The 17,791-nt window shown below is 49.5% G+C and overlaps 1 protein-coding gene across 6 annotated transcripts in view; it reads left to right on the forward strand.

Annotated features, from left to right (window-relative positions):
• The window catches only part of PRPF6 (pre-mRNA processing factor 6), a 50,193-nt gene that overhangs the window by 9,356 nt on the left and 23,046 nt on the right, over positions 1 to 17,791 (forward strand). For 4 of the 6 annotated variants that reach the window (XM_072801820.1, XM_072801821.1, XM_072801823.1 and 1 more), the window contains 9 exons: positions 1,634 to 1,802; positions 3,100 to 3,218; positions 7,388 to 7,466; positions 7,934 to 8,110; positions 8,341 to 8,496; positions 10,068 to 10,162; positions 10,545 to 10,701; positions 11,401 to 11,563; positions 17,128 to 17,246. In XM_072801820.1, the coding sequence (XP_072657921.1) occupies positions 1,634 to 1,802; positions 3,100 to 3,218; positions 7,388 to 7,466; positions 7,934 to 8,110; positions 8,341 to 8,496; positions 10,068 to 10,162; positions 10,545 to 10,701; positions 11,401 to 11,563; positions 17,128 to 17,246 (1,234 nt within the window). Of the gene's footprint in view, positions 1 to 306; positions 532 to 977; positions 998 to 1,633; positions 1,803 to 3,099; positions 3,219 to 7,387; positions 7,467 to 7,933; positions 8,111 to 8,340; positions 8,497 to 10,067; positions 10,163 to 10,544; positions 10,702 to 11,400; positions 11,564 to 17,127; positions 17,247 to 17,791 lie in introns of those variants that run through there. The other 2 variants (XM_072801822.1, XM_072801824.1) reach the window with 2 other exon arrangements.

Genomic DNA, 17,791 nt, shown 5'->3' on the forward strand with positions numbered 1-17,791 from the left:
GCCGAGGCCTGGAGCCCGTCCCCCGGGGCACAGGGGCCAGGACACCTCGGAAGGGAAGCGTCCCCGCCTAGGCCCGGTCCTGGGTCCCCAGGGAGGGCACAGGCCGGTGTCCTCGGAAAAGCGTCGGAAACCAGTAAAGACGCGCCAGGCTCAGGCCGAGGCCCCGCCCCCCCGCCAGGCCCCCGCGCGCATGCGCCTGTCACCTTCTCCCCCGCCGCTGCCGCCCCCGCACGCAGCCGGAAGTCGCTCTTCGGGAACTTCCGCCCGGGGAAGGCGGGGTGGGCGGGGCTTCGGCGGCCCCGGGGCTCTGCTTCCGGGGCGCGGGTGACGCGGAGCCCGCGAGCTCTTCCGGTGCGGCGGCCGGGGTCGTCTAAGGCCTGTCGCCTCCCGCCTCCCGCCTCCCGCCTCCCGCCGCGGCTTCCGCGCCGTCGCTCCCGGGGCCCTGGTCGTCACCGGCGCCATGAACAAGAAGAAGAAGCCGTTCTTGGGCATGCCCGCGCCGCTCGGCTACGTGCCGGGGCTGGGCCGGGGGTGAGGCTGGGGGGCCTCTCGGGGCGGCGGGCGGGCGGGGGCTGGGCCTGGGCCGGGGAGCAGCCGAGCGGCGCGGGCCTTGGGCCGTCCCGGGGCGTCGTCCGCGAGGGTCTGCGAGCGGGTCCGCCTGCCCTGCCCTGCGCCGGGTGCCCCGCGGCATCGCCGTCCCGGCCGGTCGTCGGTTGAGGCCGGTATCGGGCTTCCCTGCGGGGGCGGGGGGGGGGGCACCAGCCTCCGAGCACCTGCAGCGTATCAGGTGCAGAGGGAACAGGTGTCGGAGCCCGGGGCGTGCTCGGCGGAGCGGTGGCACCTGAGCCCCGCTTGGGAGCAGAGCGGGCCCGGGACGCGGGAATGTGGCTGGGGCTAAGGGACAAGCGGGCTTGATGTGTGCTGGGTGGTCAAGAAAAAAGGGCAGGCGTGGAGGAAGATGAGGGAGTCTCGGGGAGTCTGTGCGAGCCGAGTGCAGGTGAGTGGGGTGATGCCGCAGGTCGGGGGGCAGAGCCCGAGGAGCCACCGACCCCACCACGCCCGTGTGGCGGCCCAGGAAGGCTAGAGGCCCGGCGGCCAGCGGGGTCCCAGCTGCCGGGGAAGCTCAGGTTTGGGGAGGAGGGTTTCGGAGGTAGACTGGGTAGAACCTGGTGACTGATGGGGCGGAGAAGGCGGGTGAGGGAGGCAAAGCTGATGCCCTGGTGTGGGCCTCGGCACTTGGGATGGCGCTGCAGTCATCAGCGGCAGCAGCCCAGGGCAGCGGCAGGATGAGCACAGAGGGCATCCCGAGGGGCTGGTTGGGGGAGATGATCAGCGGGTTGTGAGAAGCAGGAGGCTGGATACTCGGGAGGTCGGAGCTCTGATGCTCTGATGAATCTCTCCAGGAGGATGTGGGTGGTGGGTGGGGCCCCGCAGAGTAGGTCCAAAGGGGTCTCCCACGGAGAGAACAGACTAGTAACGTTTGAGAGTGCAGCATCCCTAGCGCGTTGCTGCCTGGATCCTCGGGGGTTTTCTCCCCAGACACGTTAGAAGAGCAGCTGTCATGGAGGACTGTGGAGGAAAGAACAAAGGGACGGGGTCACCCAGATAAACGATGTCCCCGGGTCTCTTGCAGTGCCACTGGCTTTACCACCCGGTCGGATATTGGGCCCGCCCGCGATGCAAATGACCCTGTGGATGACCGCCATGCACCCCCAGGCAAGAGGACCGTCGGGGACCAGATGAAGAAAAGCCAGGCCGCGGACGACGATGACGAGGATCTGAACGACACCAACTATGATGAGGTGACACGTGTGCACTCCCGGCCGGTCTCCAGAAGGGTTGACCAGCTTCTGAGCCCACTGCGCTCTTGGCATCTGATGCCCGCTCGGGGCAGGAGCAGGGGTGGGGGCTGGCATGACTAGTATTTCAGCCTCTAGTATTTCAGCCTCCTACGGGGTATCTTTAGCAGAGTGTGAGAGGGGAGCAGGAAAAGTAGAAAGAGATGTGCACTTTTGAGAGATGTACTTGCATTGTGGTGGTGTCTTGGCTGGTCCCTAATGATGAAGATTCTAAGTGGAATTGAGGATGATACTTGATTTATTACGTTTCAGTGCATGCTCTCTTACTTGATTAGTATTTGGTCTGTTGAAATTTTCTGCAGATGTGTTCTAACAGATGGCATTTTTGTTCAGAGGGAAAGATTGTTAAAATTTCAATTTTGAAATGATTTTAAGCTTCCAGGAACTTTGCAAAAATAGTACGGACAATTTCTGCATACCCTTCACAAGCTTCTCTCTATATTACATGACCTCAGTACAGTTACTATTTTTATTTTTTAAAGATTTTACTTACTTATTCATGAGAGACACAGAGAGAGTGAGAGGCAGAGACACAGGCAGAGGGAGAAGCAGGCTCCATGCAGAGAGCCTGATGTGGGACTCGATCCCGGGACTCCAGGATCACGTCCTGGGCCGAAGGCAGGCGCTAAACCACTGAGCCACCCAGGGATCCCTTCAATATAGTTATTGAAACCAGGAAACTAACATTGACACAGCACTGCTAACTGATTTATAGGTCTTATTAAATTAACACCGATTTTTCAGTGGTGTCCTATTTCTGATCGAGGACCCTGCATTGCATTCTTTGTGTCTCTCGTCTTCTTATTGGGGTAACTTCTCCATCTTTCATGCCCACGAAACCTCTTTTTTTTTTTTAAGATTTTATTTATTTTTTAAGATTTATTGAGAGCATACAAGCATGCACATACACACACACACACACACAAACACAGGGTGGGGAAGGGGCAGAGGGAGAGAGAATCTCAAGCAGACTCCCCACCGAGCATGAGGCCTGATGCGGGGGGTCGATCTCATGACCCTGAGATCATAACCTGAGCCGAAATCAAGAGTCATTTGCTCAACCGGCTGAGCCATCCAGGCACCTCCTCCCCATGACACATCTGAAAAGAACTGTTTAGTTATTTTGTTTTCCCTGATTTGGGGATTGTCTGATTGAAAAAAAATTGTTCAGCAAACATAACTAGATGTGTTCTCTGTTTCCACTTATGGGAATTGCTGACCTTCTCTGTTTTGTGCTTAGTTTAATGGCTATGCTGGGAGCCTCTTCTCAAGTGGGCCCTATGAAAAGGATGATGAGGAAGCAGATGCTATTTATGCAGCTCTTGATAAAAGGATGGATGAAAGAAGAAAGGAAAGAAGGTAAGATAAAGTATTGCCCTTCATATCTAATTATCCAACTTTAATTTTATTTAATTATTTTTTTAAAAGATTTTACTTTTTTTTTAATTTTTTTTTTTTAATTTTTATTTATTTATGATAGTCACAGAGAGAGAAAGAGAGAGGCAGAGACATAGGCAGAGGGAGAAGCAGGCTCCATGCACCGGGAGCCCGACGTGGGATTCGATCCCGGGTCTCCAGGATCGTGCCCTGGGCCAAAGGCAGGCGCCAAACCGCTGCGCCACCCAGGGATCCCTAAAAGATTTTAACTTTATTTGAGAGAGAGAATGTGAGAGAGAGCGAGCACAAGTGGTGACGGGGGGAGGGGAGAAGGAGAGGGAGAAGCAGGCTTCCCTCTGAGCAGGGAGTCTGACCTAAGTCTCAATCCCAGGACCCCAGGATCATGACCTGAGCTGAAGGCAGACACTTAACCAACTGACTGAACCACCCTGGTGCCCCTGTTTTACTATATCTTACTTATTTGTTTTTTTAATGCTGGGCATGGAGCCCAATGTGGGGCTGACACTCCCTGATATCATGACTTGAGCTGCGATCAAGAGATGCTTAACTGACTGAATCACTCAAGTGCCTCTATCTATTTATTCGTAAAGATTTTATCTTTAAGTAACCTCTATACTACTTTCGGGGCTCGAACTTACAACCCTGAGTCAAGAGTCATACTTCACTGGTTGAGCCAGCTAGGCACCCCTGTGTTAATCCAACTTTTTATTTCATTTTATTTTTTTAAACATTTTTGTTTATTTATTTGACACGGGGGGTGGGGGGAGAGTGTGTGCACAGCAGGTTGAGCAGCAGGCAGAGGGAGAGAGAGAAGCAGGTACCCCACGTGGGGAGCCTAATGGGCTCAATCCTGGACTCCGGGATCATGCCCCGAGCCGAAGGCAGATGCGCTCAACCGCTGAGCCACCCAGGCGTCTCTTTATCCAACTTTATTTATTTATTTTCCAACTTTATTTATTTATTTATTTTAAAGATTTTATTTATTTATTCATGAGAGACAGAGAGAGAGGGGCAGAGAGAGAGAGGGAGAAGCAGGCTCCTCGCATGGAGCCTGATGTGGGACTCGATCCTCAGACCAGGATCACGCCCTGAGCTGAAGATAGACGGTTACCCGCTGAGTCACCCAGGTGTCCCACCTTTATTCAACTTTATTTGTTTTATTTTTTTAAAGATTTTATTTATTCATGAGAGACACAGAGAGGAGAGACACGGGCAGGCGGAGACCACCTTTATCCAACTTTAAAAGAAGATTTTGTTTCAGCTTATCAGACATGGACAAAAGTTGCAAGAGTAGCATATATTTCTGCTCAGCTCTGAGGCCACCTGGTCTTGGTTTATGGCAGTCACACTTTGATAAATGCCGGATGTTGGAGAGTAGTCTTAGGGTCTGAGGACCCAAGTGGAGAGCTTAAGAAGTCTGGGGGATTATTCTGACCACGCACCAGGATTACTGTCTTTAAAATGGGTGTAGTGATGTTGATTACTGTAAATTATGTAGTTTGGAAGTTAACTGAAGATAACAAATGAACATGTATATCCTCGTCAGAGGGGTCAGTCTTGAGACTCTTGGTCCACACGTCCTTGTCAGACAGGACTGTGGGGAGTTGGGTTGGGCTGGTGGGGACAGATTCATTGAGCCTGGAGGGAGCATGTGTGCTCTGACCTTGGGTGCCTGTTCTAGAGAAAACTATTTTGCAAGGCTCTCGTGTTTTGTCTGTGGGGCTCTCAGGTGGGTGTCTTGCACTGAACTTTGGTCTAGCAATTTAAAAAAATATATATTTTATTTATTAGAGTGTATGCACAAGCAGGGGCAGGTGGTGTGGGACAGGGAGAGGGAGAAGCAGACTCCTCACTGAGCAGGGAGCCTTCAAGCAGGACTTGATCCCAGGATGCCGAGATCGTGAACTGAGCTGAAGGCAGATCCTTCACCCACCAAGACCCTCAGGGTCTAGCAGATTTTTGTATTGATGTTACTTCAGTGTACCATTTGATATTGCAACCTTCTGAATTCCCCATCCTTGTTTCTGGGGAAATTTAGGCAAGATGAACAACACATGATCTTTAAAACCATAATAGGGATCCCTGGGTGGCGCAGGGGTTTAGCGCCTGCCTTTGGCCCAGGGCGCAATCCTGGAGACGGGATCGAATCCCACGTCGGGCTCCTGGTGTATGGAGCCTGCTTCTCCCTCTGCCTATGTCTCTGCCTCTCTCTCTCTCTCTCTCTCTCTGTGTGACTATCATAAATAAATAAATAAATAAATTAATTAATTAATAAAAATAAAACCATAATAAAGTGTATTGCTTTGTAAGTTTTTTATGATTTGTAAATAAATTTAAAAAATGAAATTATAAGTAAGAAGTATTAACTTACTTAATATTATTTAATAGTAATATTTAATACTAATGTGTTATTAATTTTTTGCTACTGAAACAATATATTATCATTAAAGAGTATTAGGACAGTGAGACTTAAGTATAGGTGAGAGAATAACATTTATTCATAAGTCTGGAAAGTGACAGTTAACAATTTGGTTCCCTTTCCTCTTTCTGTTGCTCATTTATGCAGTTCTGTGACTTCCCATATGTATGTAGTGTTTTTAATTTTAGAAGAGTGAGATACGGTTGTTTAGGGCTGAATGCTTCTTAATAAGTTGATGGGCATGAATTTATATATGTATAGTAATTAAGTAGACATGGTTTTGCACATAAAGAAGGTTTGATTTCAGTCTTCTGGAATTCGTTTAAAAAAAAAAGTGATATGGATACATGTAGAAAAGTCATCACATTAAGTGGTTTTAGAAAAATTGTTGGCTTTTAAAAATTTTGTTAGGAATACTTTTTAGTCTACAAACCGGTAGCAAGAACAGTGCAGCAAATATTGATGCTCTCGTGAGTCTCAGCCCTTGGTCACAGCTTGCACGTTTGCTTCTTGCATGTCTGCTGATGGTCTTTGCTGGGTTGTATCAGGGTCTGTTTATGCTCTGCAGTGACACAGCACCTTTATTTCACCCAACAGCATGAACCCCAAAGCTCTACCCCAGTGCTTAGCTGATAGCCAGTCCACATCCATATTCTCCTGCTCGCCTCCAGAACATAGTAGAACTGCTTTTTTCCAAACCGGGACACAATCAGAATCACTCCTCATGTCTCCTAAGGGACATCGGCTTTATGAAGAGATCAGTTATTTTATGGAAGGGCTCAGGTTATGGAACAGCTGCCTACCTCCTCAGGGAGTCCTTTAACTTGTTCTGCTCCCAGTATTTCCCGTGGAGTAGAAGTTGGATCCTGAGGCTTCATTCAAATCAGGTAAAATGTGTTTGACCAGAAAATCTCGTAGGCGCATCTGTGTTGCTTCATATCAGGAGCCACGAGGACTGACTGTCACGAGCTCCCAGAGGGGTGTTTGTCTTTGCCAAGCACAGTTCATCCTAATAAATTTACATTCCTGGTATTTCCCTTTTACCTTATGGAAGAAAATGTAAATCTCCACCTTGGGAAGTATTAGCTATTACTAGTAATGGGTCACACTACCTCTGGTTTGCTTAATATGGTTGATGCTTTGTCACAGTAACCCACAGATTTCTTCTGAGTGCCTATACCTGTTACTCGGTCAGCAGAACCCAGTAGATCTCCGTCCCTGCAGACCAGTTGCATGGGTGATGAAACAGCCCATTAGTTCTGGCACGTGGAGCGGAGAGCTGTCTTTAGAGGTGCACTGACTCCGTGGAAGGGAGGGAAGCAGTGACAGGTGGAGAGGCAGATGGTCAACGGGGACAGTGGGTCAGCTTTCCTGAATCTTCATGGGAATGCACTAGCTCTGGAATTTTGTAGAATCTTAAAGTTGTAAATGCTCTCGTGTTCAAATATAAGTATTTATATCAGAGTAAGGCAACTTGTTTTTATTTTACTGAATTTCTGCGTGTTTTCGTTTGGTAAACAATTGAGTCAATATATGTTTGTGGATGTATTCGTTGCTACCTTAAAGCACATTTGATTTAGCTGCTGAGTGTGTGGAATTATGCTTCTGGTGACTTGATTAAGTATGATAGTATGAGTTTGTTTCAGAATGAGCCACCCGGGCTGCCCAAGTATCCGGTATTTCTAACGCATGTACACATTTTACTTCTTAGGGAGCAAAGGGAGAAAGAAGAAATAGAGAAATACCGTATGGAACGGCCCAAAATCCAGCAGCAGTTCTCAGATCTTAAAGTAAGTGGTTGGATGGCATGCAGTTTCTCACGCACTCAACCTACTCAGCAGAGAATTGGGTAGAATTGATGAGACTTTATTATCTTTGTTTTTTTGCTCTTTGTTAAATTCAACCAGCACCCTACTTTAGTGTGTTTAATTTTATGTGTATGTGTGCAAAAAAAGTCCCCTGTCCCTCCACTGAAAAAAATGGGACATGTGAGCTTATTTTCTTAGTATCTTTAACTCTGTGTGTACGTAAAGCTCCCTGCACTGTGTCCTCTGGGCGATGACAGAGCAATTTACATTTCAGTGAAGTAGAGTAGATGTAACAAATTGAATTTTCTAAGTGAAGTAGATAATTTCTGCATGAAAATTCTTTCTAAACCATGATAATTTGGGGGTTAAGGTCAGGGAGACCCTAGCTTTTCTTGTACATAATGAAATTTGCCAGAGCATAAATGTTTTGGGGGGCCAAATGTTTCCAGAGGAAGTTGGCAGAAGTCACAGAAGAAGAGTGGCTGAGCATTCCTGAAGTTGGTGATGCCAGAAACAAACGCCAGCGGAACCCACGCTATGAAAAGCTCACCCCTGTTCCTGACAGTTTCTTTGCCAAACATTTACAGACTGGAGAGAACCACACTTCAGTGGATCCCCGACAAACTGTGAGCACCTGAAAAGAAGACGAATAGGTCTTTAGTCTGGTTAGATGGATCAGTAGTGGGAGCCATGGGTGGTGGTAGAGGGAGCGCTTCTGCTGTTCAGAAGCTGGGCTGTGGCTACGGCTCTGCAGCTGCACGTATATCAGGGCTACAGTGGAAAGATGTCAGAGGGATAGGATTCTTTTGCATGAAAATGCAATCCAGTGTTTTTTGTCCTCGCCCCCAACCCCCAGCAATTTGGAGGTCTTAACACACCCTATCCAGGCGGACTGAACACTCCATACCCGGGTGGGATGACACCTGGATTAATGACACCTGGCACAGGTGAACTGGACATGAGGAAGATAGGCCAAGCAAGGAATACACTGATGGACATGAGGCTGAGCCAGGTGAGTTTCTGTTGTACAACAATTTCTTACAGACTTAGAAATAGTTTTCTAACTGTAAAACTAATATATATCAATGAAAAGTTCATCTTTAGAGTGCTTTATCACAAGATCAGCAGACCTGTGATGATGTAGTTTACTTATTCCATCACACAGAGTGGCAGGACCCCGCATCCAGGCTGGTCTGTGCCTCTACCTACAGGGCCTGCACAGGTGTGGTGCACTCAGTGCCAGCAGCAGGCCAGCCCAGGCACTCCTGGTCCCTCTTAGGGGGCTGAGGACTGTGGTGATACAGGGTGATAAAGGGTGGCCTGGCGGGCAGGCTGAACAAAGACACTCATGACAGGCCGCGTGCTCTCTGTTGCTTAAGCTCAGCCCTTCTGTACTTACGCAGGATTGAGTACACGTGTATGTCCACAGTGGACTGTTACTCAGCTCTATGAAAGAGTGAGAGACCTTGCCATTTACAACAATATGGGTAGGCCCAGAAGGCATAATGCTAAGTGAAATAAGTCAGAAAAAGATACTTTATGATTTGGTTCTGTGTGGACTTTTAAAAAAGAAAGCAAATGAACAAATCCATCCACTGAAAGCAAATGAACAAAAGAAAAAGAAAGCAAATGAACAAATCCATCCACTGAAAGCCAGACTCAAACACAAAGAACAGACCACTGAGCCGCCCAGGCGTCCTGACAGTCGTCTTTTCCGTCCCACTCTGTATCACTTCCTCCTTTTCTTGTCTTGCTGCATTCTCTAGGATGCTCTGCCCATGTTTCATTTGAGTTTGTTTGTTATTGTTTATCATGGTAATTTTAAGACTTACAGCCAGAGAGAATGGTATAATGAACTGCTATTTGCAAACTTAAAGTTAGTTGAACTTGTACTTTATGATTTCTAGGTTTCGCTTATTCTTAGATAGACCTATCATGTTTTTTTTCCCCTGGGGCTTTATGATTTTTTTTTTAATATAAATCTTTGTTTCATAGTTGCGAAATTTGTTTGTCATCATCACAAACTGTTGTTTGAGGAATGCCTGGGTGGCTCAGCAGTTGAGCATCCGCCTTTGGCTCAGGGCATGATCCCAGTCCTGGGATGAGTCCCAGATCGGGCTGTCTGCAAGGAGTCTGCTTCTCCCTCTGTCTATGTCTCTGCTTCTCTTTCTGTGTCTCTTACGAATAAACAAATAAAATGTTAAAAAAAAAAAAAAAACTGTTATTTGAGTTAAGGTTGTTTTCCTCCTTTTACAATTGTCATCCAACAAGGGCAACCCCGGTGGCTCAGCGGTTTAGCACCTGCCTTCGGCCCGGGGTGTGATCCTGGAGACCCGGGATCGAGTCCCACATCGGGCTCCCTGCGTGGAGCCTGCTTCTCCCTCTGCCTGCGTCTCTGCCTCTCTCTCTCTCTCTCTTTCTCTCTCTGTATTTCTCATGAATAAATAAAATCTTTAAAAAGCAAAACAAAACAATTCCCATCCAACTGGTGGTCAGAATGGGGGAGGGATTCTAGTGCTTCTGGGTACTTTGCTTTGGGGCATCTTTGACTCTCCAATCCACTTGGCTTGGCCTGTCTTTTAGGTGTCTGACTCGGTGAGTGGGCAGACTGTGGTTGATCCTAAAGGCTATCTGACTGACTTGAACTCCATGATCCCAACCCACGGAGGGGACATCAAGTAAGTGCTCTGTGGAATGGAGGGGGGCAGGGCGGAGGACTCAGGTTGCCTAGAATATGTTGGATTTTTTTTTTAATATTTTGGATTTTATTTGAAAAATACACAGTCAAAATAGAATGTGGGTATTCTAAGAAATACATGGTGAAGTGGGTTGATTTTCCACTTACTCTATTCATTGTGGATATTAAATGTCTTGTAAATAATATCCTAAACCTGTGTGCATGCTGTGCTAGAAAGCTCCTTGCTCACTCTGTCCTATACTGCTACTTAAATCATTTGGGACATGAGATTTGACAGTCGCTATGTTGGTGCCTGCATTCTAGGGCTGGGCATGCCCTCAGCAGGGTGGTGGCTGACCCTGTGTGCTCTCTCGCCCTTGCAGTGACATCAAGAAGGCACGCCTGCTCCTCAAGTCTGTTCGGGAGACAAACCCTCATCACCCACCAGCCTGGATTGCATCAGCCCGCCTGGAAGAAGTCACTGGGAAGCTACAAGTGGCACGAAACCTTATCATGAAGGGGACAGAGATGTGCCCCAAGGTAAGGCACATGTTAGGGTGTTTTCCTGGAAGGCTGCACAGCGCCAGCCCCAGAGGGACCCTCAGTGGCTGTTGCAGGCAGGACACCTGTGGGATGTAAACTCAAGGTTGTAACTTTGGACAATAGGATAGGCGAGAGGGAAGGCACTTTTCCTGCTTATTTTCACATAGAGTGAAGGCCCACCTGTGATTAGTTTAATGACAAGATAACCTTTTTTAAAAAATATTTTATTTATTTATTTATGAGCGACAGAGAGAGAGAGCTCTGAAATCCTTTAAAGGTCCCTCTCTGTTGTGCAGACTGAGATGCCCTTGGCAGTGCAAGATACCTTCTCCAAATACTTAGGCTGGAACATCAGGCATAAATTAGAACTCCCCAGGCCCAGCCTCCTGCTGATAGGTCTCCGTTTCATGTGTCAATTGATGTATCATCCTGAAGGGCAGACTCATTCTTCCATGGTGGTGATGTGTGTCTCCCTGACTTGGACCAAGTTGCCACGTTCCCAAGTGTTGGCGTCACAAGGAGGTCTCTGGTGCAGGCACATTTGAGGCTGTGCTGATGGACTTTTGTTTGGTCGTAAAACCTGGGGCCACGGGTCTGATGACCCCAACCCCCCATTCCTCAGGCTTTGGGGTTAACCTGCTGCTTCATCTCAGTTTCCGGCCTGCACATACACTTACTATTCTCTTTGCCCCACAGAGTGAAGATGTCTGGCTAGAAGCAGCCAGGTTACAGCCTGGGGACACGGCCAAAGCTGTGGTAGCCCAAGCTGTCCGTCACCTCCCCCAGTCTGTTAGGATTTACATCAGAGCAGCAGAACTAGAAACGGATATTCGTGCTAAAAAGCGGGTTCTTCGGAAAGGTGAGCCTCCCTGGGGATGCCGTCACCAGCACTTGGGCTCTGGTCCACATGAAGGAGGTGCCGTCTTCTCCATTTCTGGTGCCCGTGCTCTTAAAGAACAGACTTTTTGCTGCTTTGGTCAGTTTTTTGGTTGAAATGGTTAAGAAATGGGTAACATTTTCAGGCCTTTTTCTGGGCTGGGTTGCTTCTGCTCTTGAACTCTCTGGACTTAGGGGGTCAGGGGTTCTATTCTGGATCAGGCACTCAGGTTTAGATCCCACGCCTGCCTTTCCCTGTTGTATGACCTTGAATGAGGCAAGCACTTGCTCTGTGGCCCAGGTTTCCTCCTTTGCACAATGAGACCAGTACTCATTCAGAAGCTGCTTCTTAGGGCTCGATGTGGGAGTGTATTTGAAGGGCAAGCCGAGCCAGCCCAAGGCAGGCTTCAGGGTATTGGTCTTTTCCACCGTGAGGAGCCTCTTGCTGTGGTAGCTGGAAGCATGTCATTTGGATTTAAGCCTGAACCAACCGGGTGGTCACAGCAGATCTGTGCATTAATTGAGCCCCTCCCATCTCACGAAACCCTTGCAAGATCATGTGATGACACCTCTTCTCACCTGGTGCTTCATGCAAGGTGGTGCGTGCCGTCGGCCCCTGTCACAGGGCATGGTTTGCATGCTGCGGAAGATTCCATCCAGGGATCACTGCCAAGGTGGAGCTTTTGTAGTGATTTGTTTGTCATTACTGCAGAATCGATTTAAAAAGCAGCCCCCCCCCCCGCCCCCGAACTATGTAGTAGATGCTGCTTTTAATCTTTGCTCCAGAGCAGATCCGAGTCAGGGTTGATGTGGAGTAAACCTGTGCAGGTGGTAGATTCTACTTGAGCTCGTAGTGTGGGTAAGGTAAGGTATGTTTTGTTGGATTGAGGGTGGTTTTCAGTGAGGTTTCCAACTCTTGTGTTTTTTTTTTTTTTAAGATTTTATTTACTTATTAATGAGAGGCAGAGAGACACAGGCAGAGGGAGAAGCAGGCTCCATGCAGGGAGCCTGACATGGGACTTGATCCTGGGCCAAAGGTGGTGCTAAACCACTGAGTCACCCAGGCTGCCCTCCAACTCTTGTTTTTAAGATGTGTGTTTGAGTAAAATGTTAGAGGTGTGTGACATCAGACCATGAGAGTGTTATCACATATAATTTCTGAGTGTTTATTTTTTGTGTTTGATAGAGGCCAGGTGGGCTCCCCCTTGTGTGTGGCCCTGTGTGTCCTTGTGTGCATTCAAGTGGGTTTTCCTCTTGGGTCTGGTTTCCTGGTTGCAGCCCTACTAGCCATTAAATGCTCAGAGCCAGACTTTTAAAATGAGGCCAGAAACAGAAAGTTAGCACCTGTCTTGGTTTATAGAAATCAATTTATCAGGGCACCTGAGTGACTCAGTGGTTGAGCATCTGCCTTTGGCTCAGGGCGTGACCCCAGGGTCCTGGGATCGAATCCCACGTCGGGCTCCCTGCAAGGAGCCTGCTTCTTCCTCTGCCTGTGTCTTTGCCTCTCTCTCTCTGTGTCTCTCATGAATAAATACAGTTTTTGAAGGAAAAAAAAAAATCACTTATCTTGAGGCACATGGGGGGAGCTCAGTCAATTGGGTGTTCAGCTCTTGGTTTTGGCTCAGGTTGTGATCTCGGGGTCATGGGATCCAGGCTTGCCTTGCACAGGGCTCTGTGCTCAGTGGGGAGTCTGCTTCAGATTCTCTCCTTCTCCCTCCCACTTTGCCCCTCTACCACTTCTCTCTCTCTCTCTCTCTCTCTCTCTCTCTCTCTCTCGAATAGATGAATAAATAAAATCTTTTAAAAAAACAAAAACGGGGGGAGCCCTTGTGGCTCAGTGGTTTAGCGCCGCCTTCAGCCCAAGGCGTGATCCTGGAGATCTGGGATGGAGTCCCGTGTCGGGCTCCCTGAGTGGAGCCTGCTTCTCCCTCTGCCTGTGTCTCTGCCTCTCTCTCTCTGTGTCTCTCATGAATAAATAAATAAAGTCTTAAAAAAAAAAAAAACAAAACTTTTTTTCAGCCAGAAAAATAGTTCTTTAATGACAAACACACTAAACTCTGGGTAATTAGCATTATTTATTTAGGAAAGTTCTCCTGAATCTTGCTGCCACAATCTCGTGATAAATGGTCAAAATGTCTTTGTGGCCACTCCTTGTTCACCACCAGATTACCTGGGTTCATTTCCAGCTGGCTTCAGATTTGGAGAGGGGAGCAGGGATGGAGATGGGGCCTGCAGAGCAGTGTTGAGTGATAGCTTTTCCAGGACATCCTAGATCTCCTGGACGGTGGCTCGCTTGGCTCTGGTGCTCTCCCCAACCTGGCCTCTGCCCCTGCCCCCGTCCTTAGAGGACTTCCAAAAACAGCATTCTTTTTTCACGTGCCTGGGGCAAAGCCAGGTGCCGCTTCATTTAGCTCTTGGTGAAAATCAAGATAACAGCTACTTCCATCAATGACTCAGGATACCCTGCCAGCCCTTAGTCACTGGCATGTGAGTTCCGGATCTCAGTTGGATGCAGCTGACATCTTAGTCCTGGAGCTTGGACTACTAGTCTGACACCCTCAGGTGTCCTTGAGCAAGATCCTTGACCTCTGAACTGCCGGGTTCTTGTCTGTAAGGGCACATGTGGGCCTGTGGCTGGGCCATGGGCCGCTTCCTGTCAGCTCTGCTCACCATGCTAGGCTTGGAATTATATGTTACTCTGTAATTAAAGCAGTCTTACAGCAGGAGGTTGTTTCACCCTGAAACCATGTATCGTGGTGCCTAAAGTATGGCAGCCTCCAGTGGCTGTCACTGTTGGCTCACTTTGAGCGCAGGGATAGCACTGAATGTCCTCCCTGCAGGGTCACAGCTGGAGATCGTGTTGGCCTCTGTGTGAGCCCAACTTCTGCTTGCAGGTGCATCCAGTTCAGACTGGTCTTTTCCCGTCTGGGCTGCCCCCATACCGCAGCAGGCTGCATTCTCAAGGTAGCCTTAACACAGCATGGTAGCTGCCTCTTGGAAGACCCTTGGCAGGAGCTGGACCAGCCAGCCGCAGTTGGCTTTGGCTTCAGTCCTCTGGGCTGCAGATGGGATGCCAGAGGAGGAGTTCCCACTGTCTCCCATAAAGTGGAGACAGGTGGTCCTGGGTGTCAAACCCACCTCTGGGTGAGGCGAACTTCAGTCCCATCTGGAAATTCCATACCCTAGAGGCTGAATTATGAAGTTCACTTCCACTGGTAAGCCAGGGTGACAGGGAGGAGGAAGGCAAAGGCACAGTAGCTCACATGCGCCTGCAGAAGCATCATCATGAGCAACGGGCGTAGTTCTGTGCCCTTGTTCCTCTGTCTGGTTACGTGCCTGGAGGTGAGGACTTTTTTCCCCTGCTTGTGCCTTACCTGGTCAGGGTTCTTTATCTGGACCAGTGGCTCAGACTTATTCCTGAAAGGGCTAGAGCCTCAGTGGTCTCGGTTTCTTGGGCTGCTGTACTGCCATGAGCTAGCTCTTGGAAATGGGAATGCCAAGCCAGGCCTTAGGACTGTCTGGGCTCCTGTACCCCAGTACACAGTGGCAGTTCAGTCTCACCTTGGGCCAGGGCTCCCCTCTCTAACCGGGGCTGGTGCGCTGGCGTCAGAAGGCCAGACAGATGGGTGCCTGCCTCAGCGTTCTTTGCAGTTCAGCTGTGGCCCTGTTCCTTGGACACATCTTCCTTTGGGCAGAGACCTTCTGACAGCAGAGTTCCCAGGTGTTGAGGCGGGAACCCAGTGGGTTATGGTGTGTAGCCTAGGGAGCTGCTTGGATGTCACTGCTTTTTCCTGGACCTGTGTGTTTTGGCTGTGAGAGCCACCACTGTAGGCGGTTGCCTGTCATAACATTTATTGTGTCCTATAACTTCGAGACCTGTTGCTTCAGGGCATTTCTCCCAGCCGGTGCTCTGAATGCTCAGGAGTGTCCCACTGTCCTACCGGCCTTGGTAAGGAGGTGGGGTTTGGTAAGGCCGGGGAATCCCACGGCCTGAGCCCTTTGCTGCATGTATTTGGCTGTGAGGTAAGTTTCTTGACCACACAGGATGGATGTACGGTGGGACACCCGGGGGCCTCAGTGGTCGAGCATCTGCCTTCAGCCCAGGGTGTGACCCTGGGGTCCCGGGATCGAGTCCCACATCGGGCTCCCTGCATGGAGCCTGCTTCTCCCTCTGCCTGTGTCTCTGCCTCTCTCTCTCTCTCTCATGAATAAATAAATAAAATCTTAAAAAAAAAAAAAAAAAAAAAAGGTGGGCATGTGGTGCTGGCATCCAGGTCTGTGGACAGTGGTGCTGGCAGAGTTCTGGAGGCAGGGAAGGCAGGTCCAGCCTGTTAAGCACCAGTCCCTGCCCCTCCACGTGGAATGGGTCCAGGATGTCAGCCTAGTCCAGGGGCTTCCTAGGGAATGGTTCTCTGGGAAGGGACTTGGCTCCGCAGTGGGCATCATCAGGTCACCCTTGTGAGGGATTCCGTGAATGCCGAAGAGCTCCCTCTGATCCTGCTCTGTGGCACCTGCGCACAGCCCCATGGAGCAGGTGGGGGGGGTGGCTCCCCTGGGGAGGAGGCCTGCCAGCTGCTTCTGCCACTGAGAGAGGCTCAGGGTATCACATCCTGGCTTCATCCAGGTGTCCCTGGTCAGTGCCCTCATTTCATGGGAGAAATGTTGTGGGTCTGCAAATTCCGCAGTTAAATCTTAGGTCTGTTTTTCCATGAGGTTGGCCCATGTGTTTCTGGGAGACAAGAGCCCCTTTGGGATCTGTCTTAGAGGTGCTCTGGCTTCCTGCTGGTGACCCAAGCTGTGCTGTTCTCGTTAGTCCATTCCTGCCTGGAGCTGACTAGGGGGCCTGGCCTCACTCTCCCCATACTCACACCACAGGGCTCTGTGTTTATCTGCATTCTATTTTGGGCTTTTTGGTAAATTGCATATGAAGAAAGGGCTCTGTTGCTTAGACAAAAGTGTGGAAGTTTCTGGTCTGCACAGAATAGTAGCTTTTTCTGGGAGTCTGTCCCCCTTCCCTGGTGTCCCTCCATGTGCTTACTGCCTGGGGGCCACCAGAGGAGACTTGCTGCAGAGCCCGAGGCCCTGCCACCGTCAGCTTGGTGTTCCCACACAGTGCTCCGCCGGGGCCAGGAAGATGCGCACCAGCCTGGAGAGACCTGTAGCCCAGGGCCACTTCTCTTTTCCCGTGGTTTCTGCACACTCACACACACGCTGCCCAGCCAGGCTCTTCATACGTACATGATTGTCTTGTGGTTGCTCTGCTTTACTTTATAACGTAAATTTCCAAGCATGAATGGAAGTAGAGCTGATGCACAGCCCCCTGTGCACCTACTATCGTCCGCTGTGTCTGTCTTCCTTGTGATTCAAGATGTTCCGCCTTGGTCCAGGTTGTGTCGGCCCCAGACTTGAGGGGACCTGTATAAGGGGCTGCTGTGTGATCCTGCCCTGCCACTGTGTGAGAGATCCTCTGACCCTGCCGGCAGCAGCACTCATCCTGCTTTTGCTTCAGCCTCTCTGTGACCTGGTTTCTCGTGTGACCTTTTCCAGCCCTTGAACATGTTCCAAACTCCGTTCGCTTGTGGAAGGCAGCCGTTGAACTGGAAGAGCCTGAAGATGCTAGAATCATGCTCAGCCGAGCTGTGGAGTGCTGCCCCACCAGTGTGGAGGTGAGTCGGCCAGGCTCTGCCTGCATCTGAGTACAGCGCCTGCAAGTGGCATCAGCTGAGCATTGAACAGTGATTTCTGGGACTAGAAGGCACTATGAAGTCCCCGGAAGCCCCCTTGTAGCATAGCTGCCAGAGTGGCCGGCCTGGCTGTGGTCACTTGTGCTGCTGATGGAAGCGCAGAACAGAATCTTAGCTTGTCTCTGGCCCCTACCGAGAATTCTGTTGAACACTCTTTCTCAGGGGCCAGTCCTAATTCAGCTCAGAGTTTGAAAATAGGACCTGAACAGTGTAGGGTGAGGGAAAAATACTGATCGAGCTTTGTGTCAGCCCAGCATGAGTTTGGCTCGTTGCCTCAAAGCTAGTTGGGTTTCTTTAGTTTCAAACATTCTGGTTCACGACATTCTGTGCAATGATTTTTAGTCTTGGTTTCATGATATCCAACATGTCCTTAATTATCCTAAGGGGTATTGTGAAATTCTGCAAGCAAAATTAATCTTCATTTATTTACACAAAAGTAAATAGAGCCCATACACATGTTTGGTGAT

This window comes from Canis lupus, chromosome 26 (genome assembly GCF_048164855.1).
Source record: "Canis lupus baileyi chromosome 26, mCanLup2.hap1, whole genome shotgun sequence".
NCBI classification, from domain to species: Eukaryota; Metazoa; Chordata; class Mammalia; order Carnivora; family Canidae; genus Canis; species Canis lupus.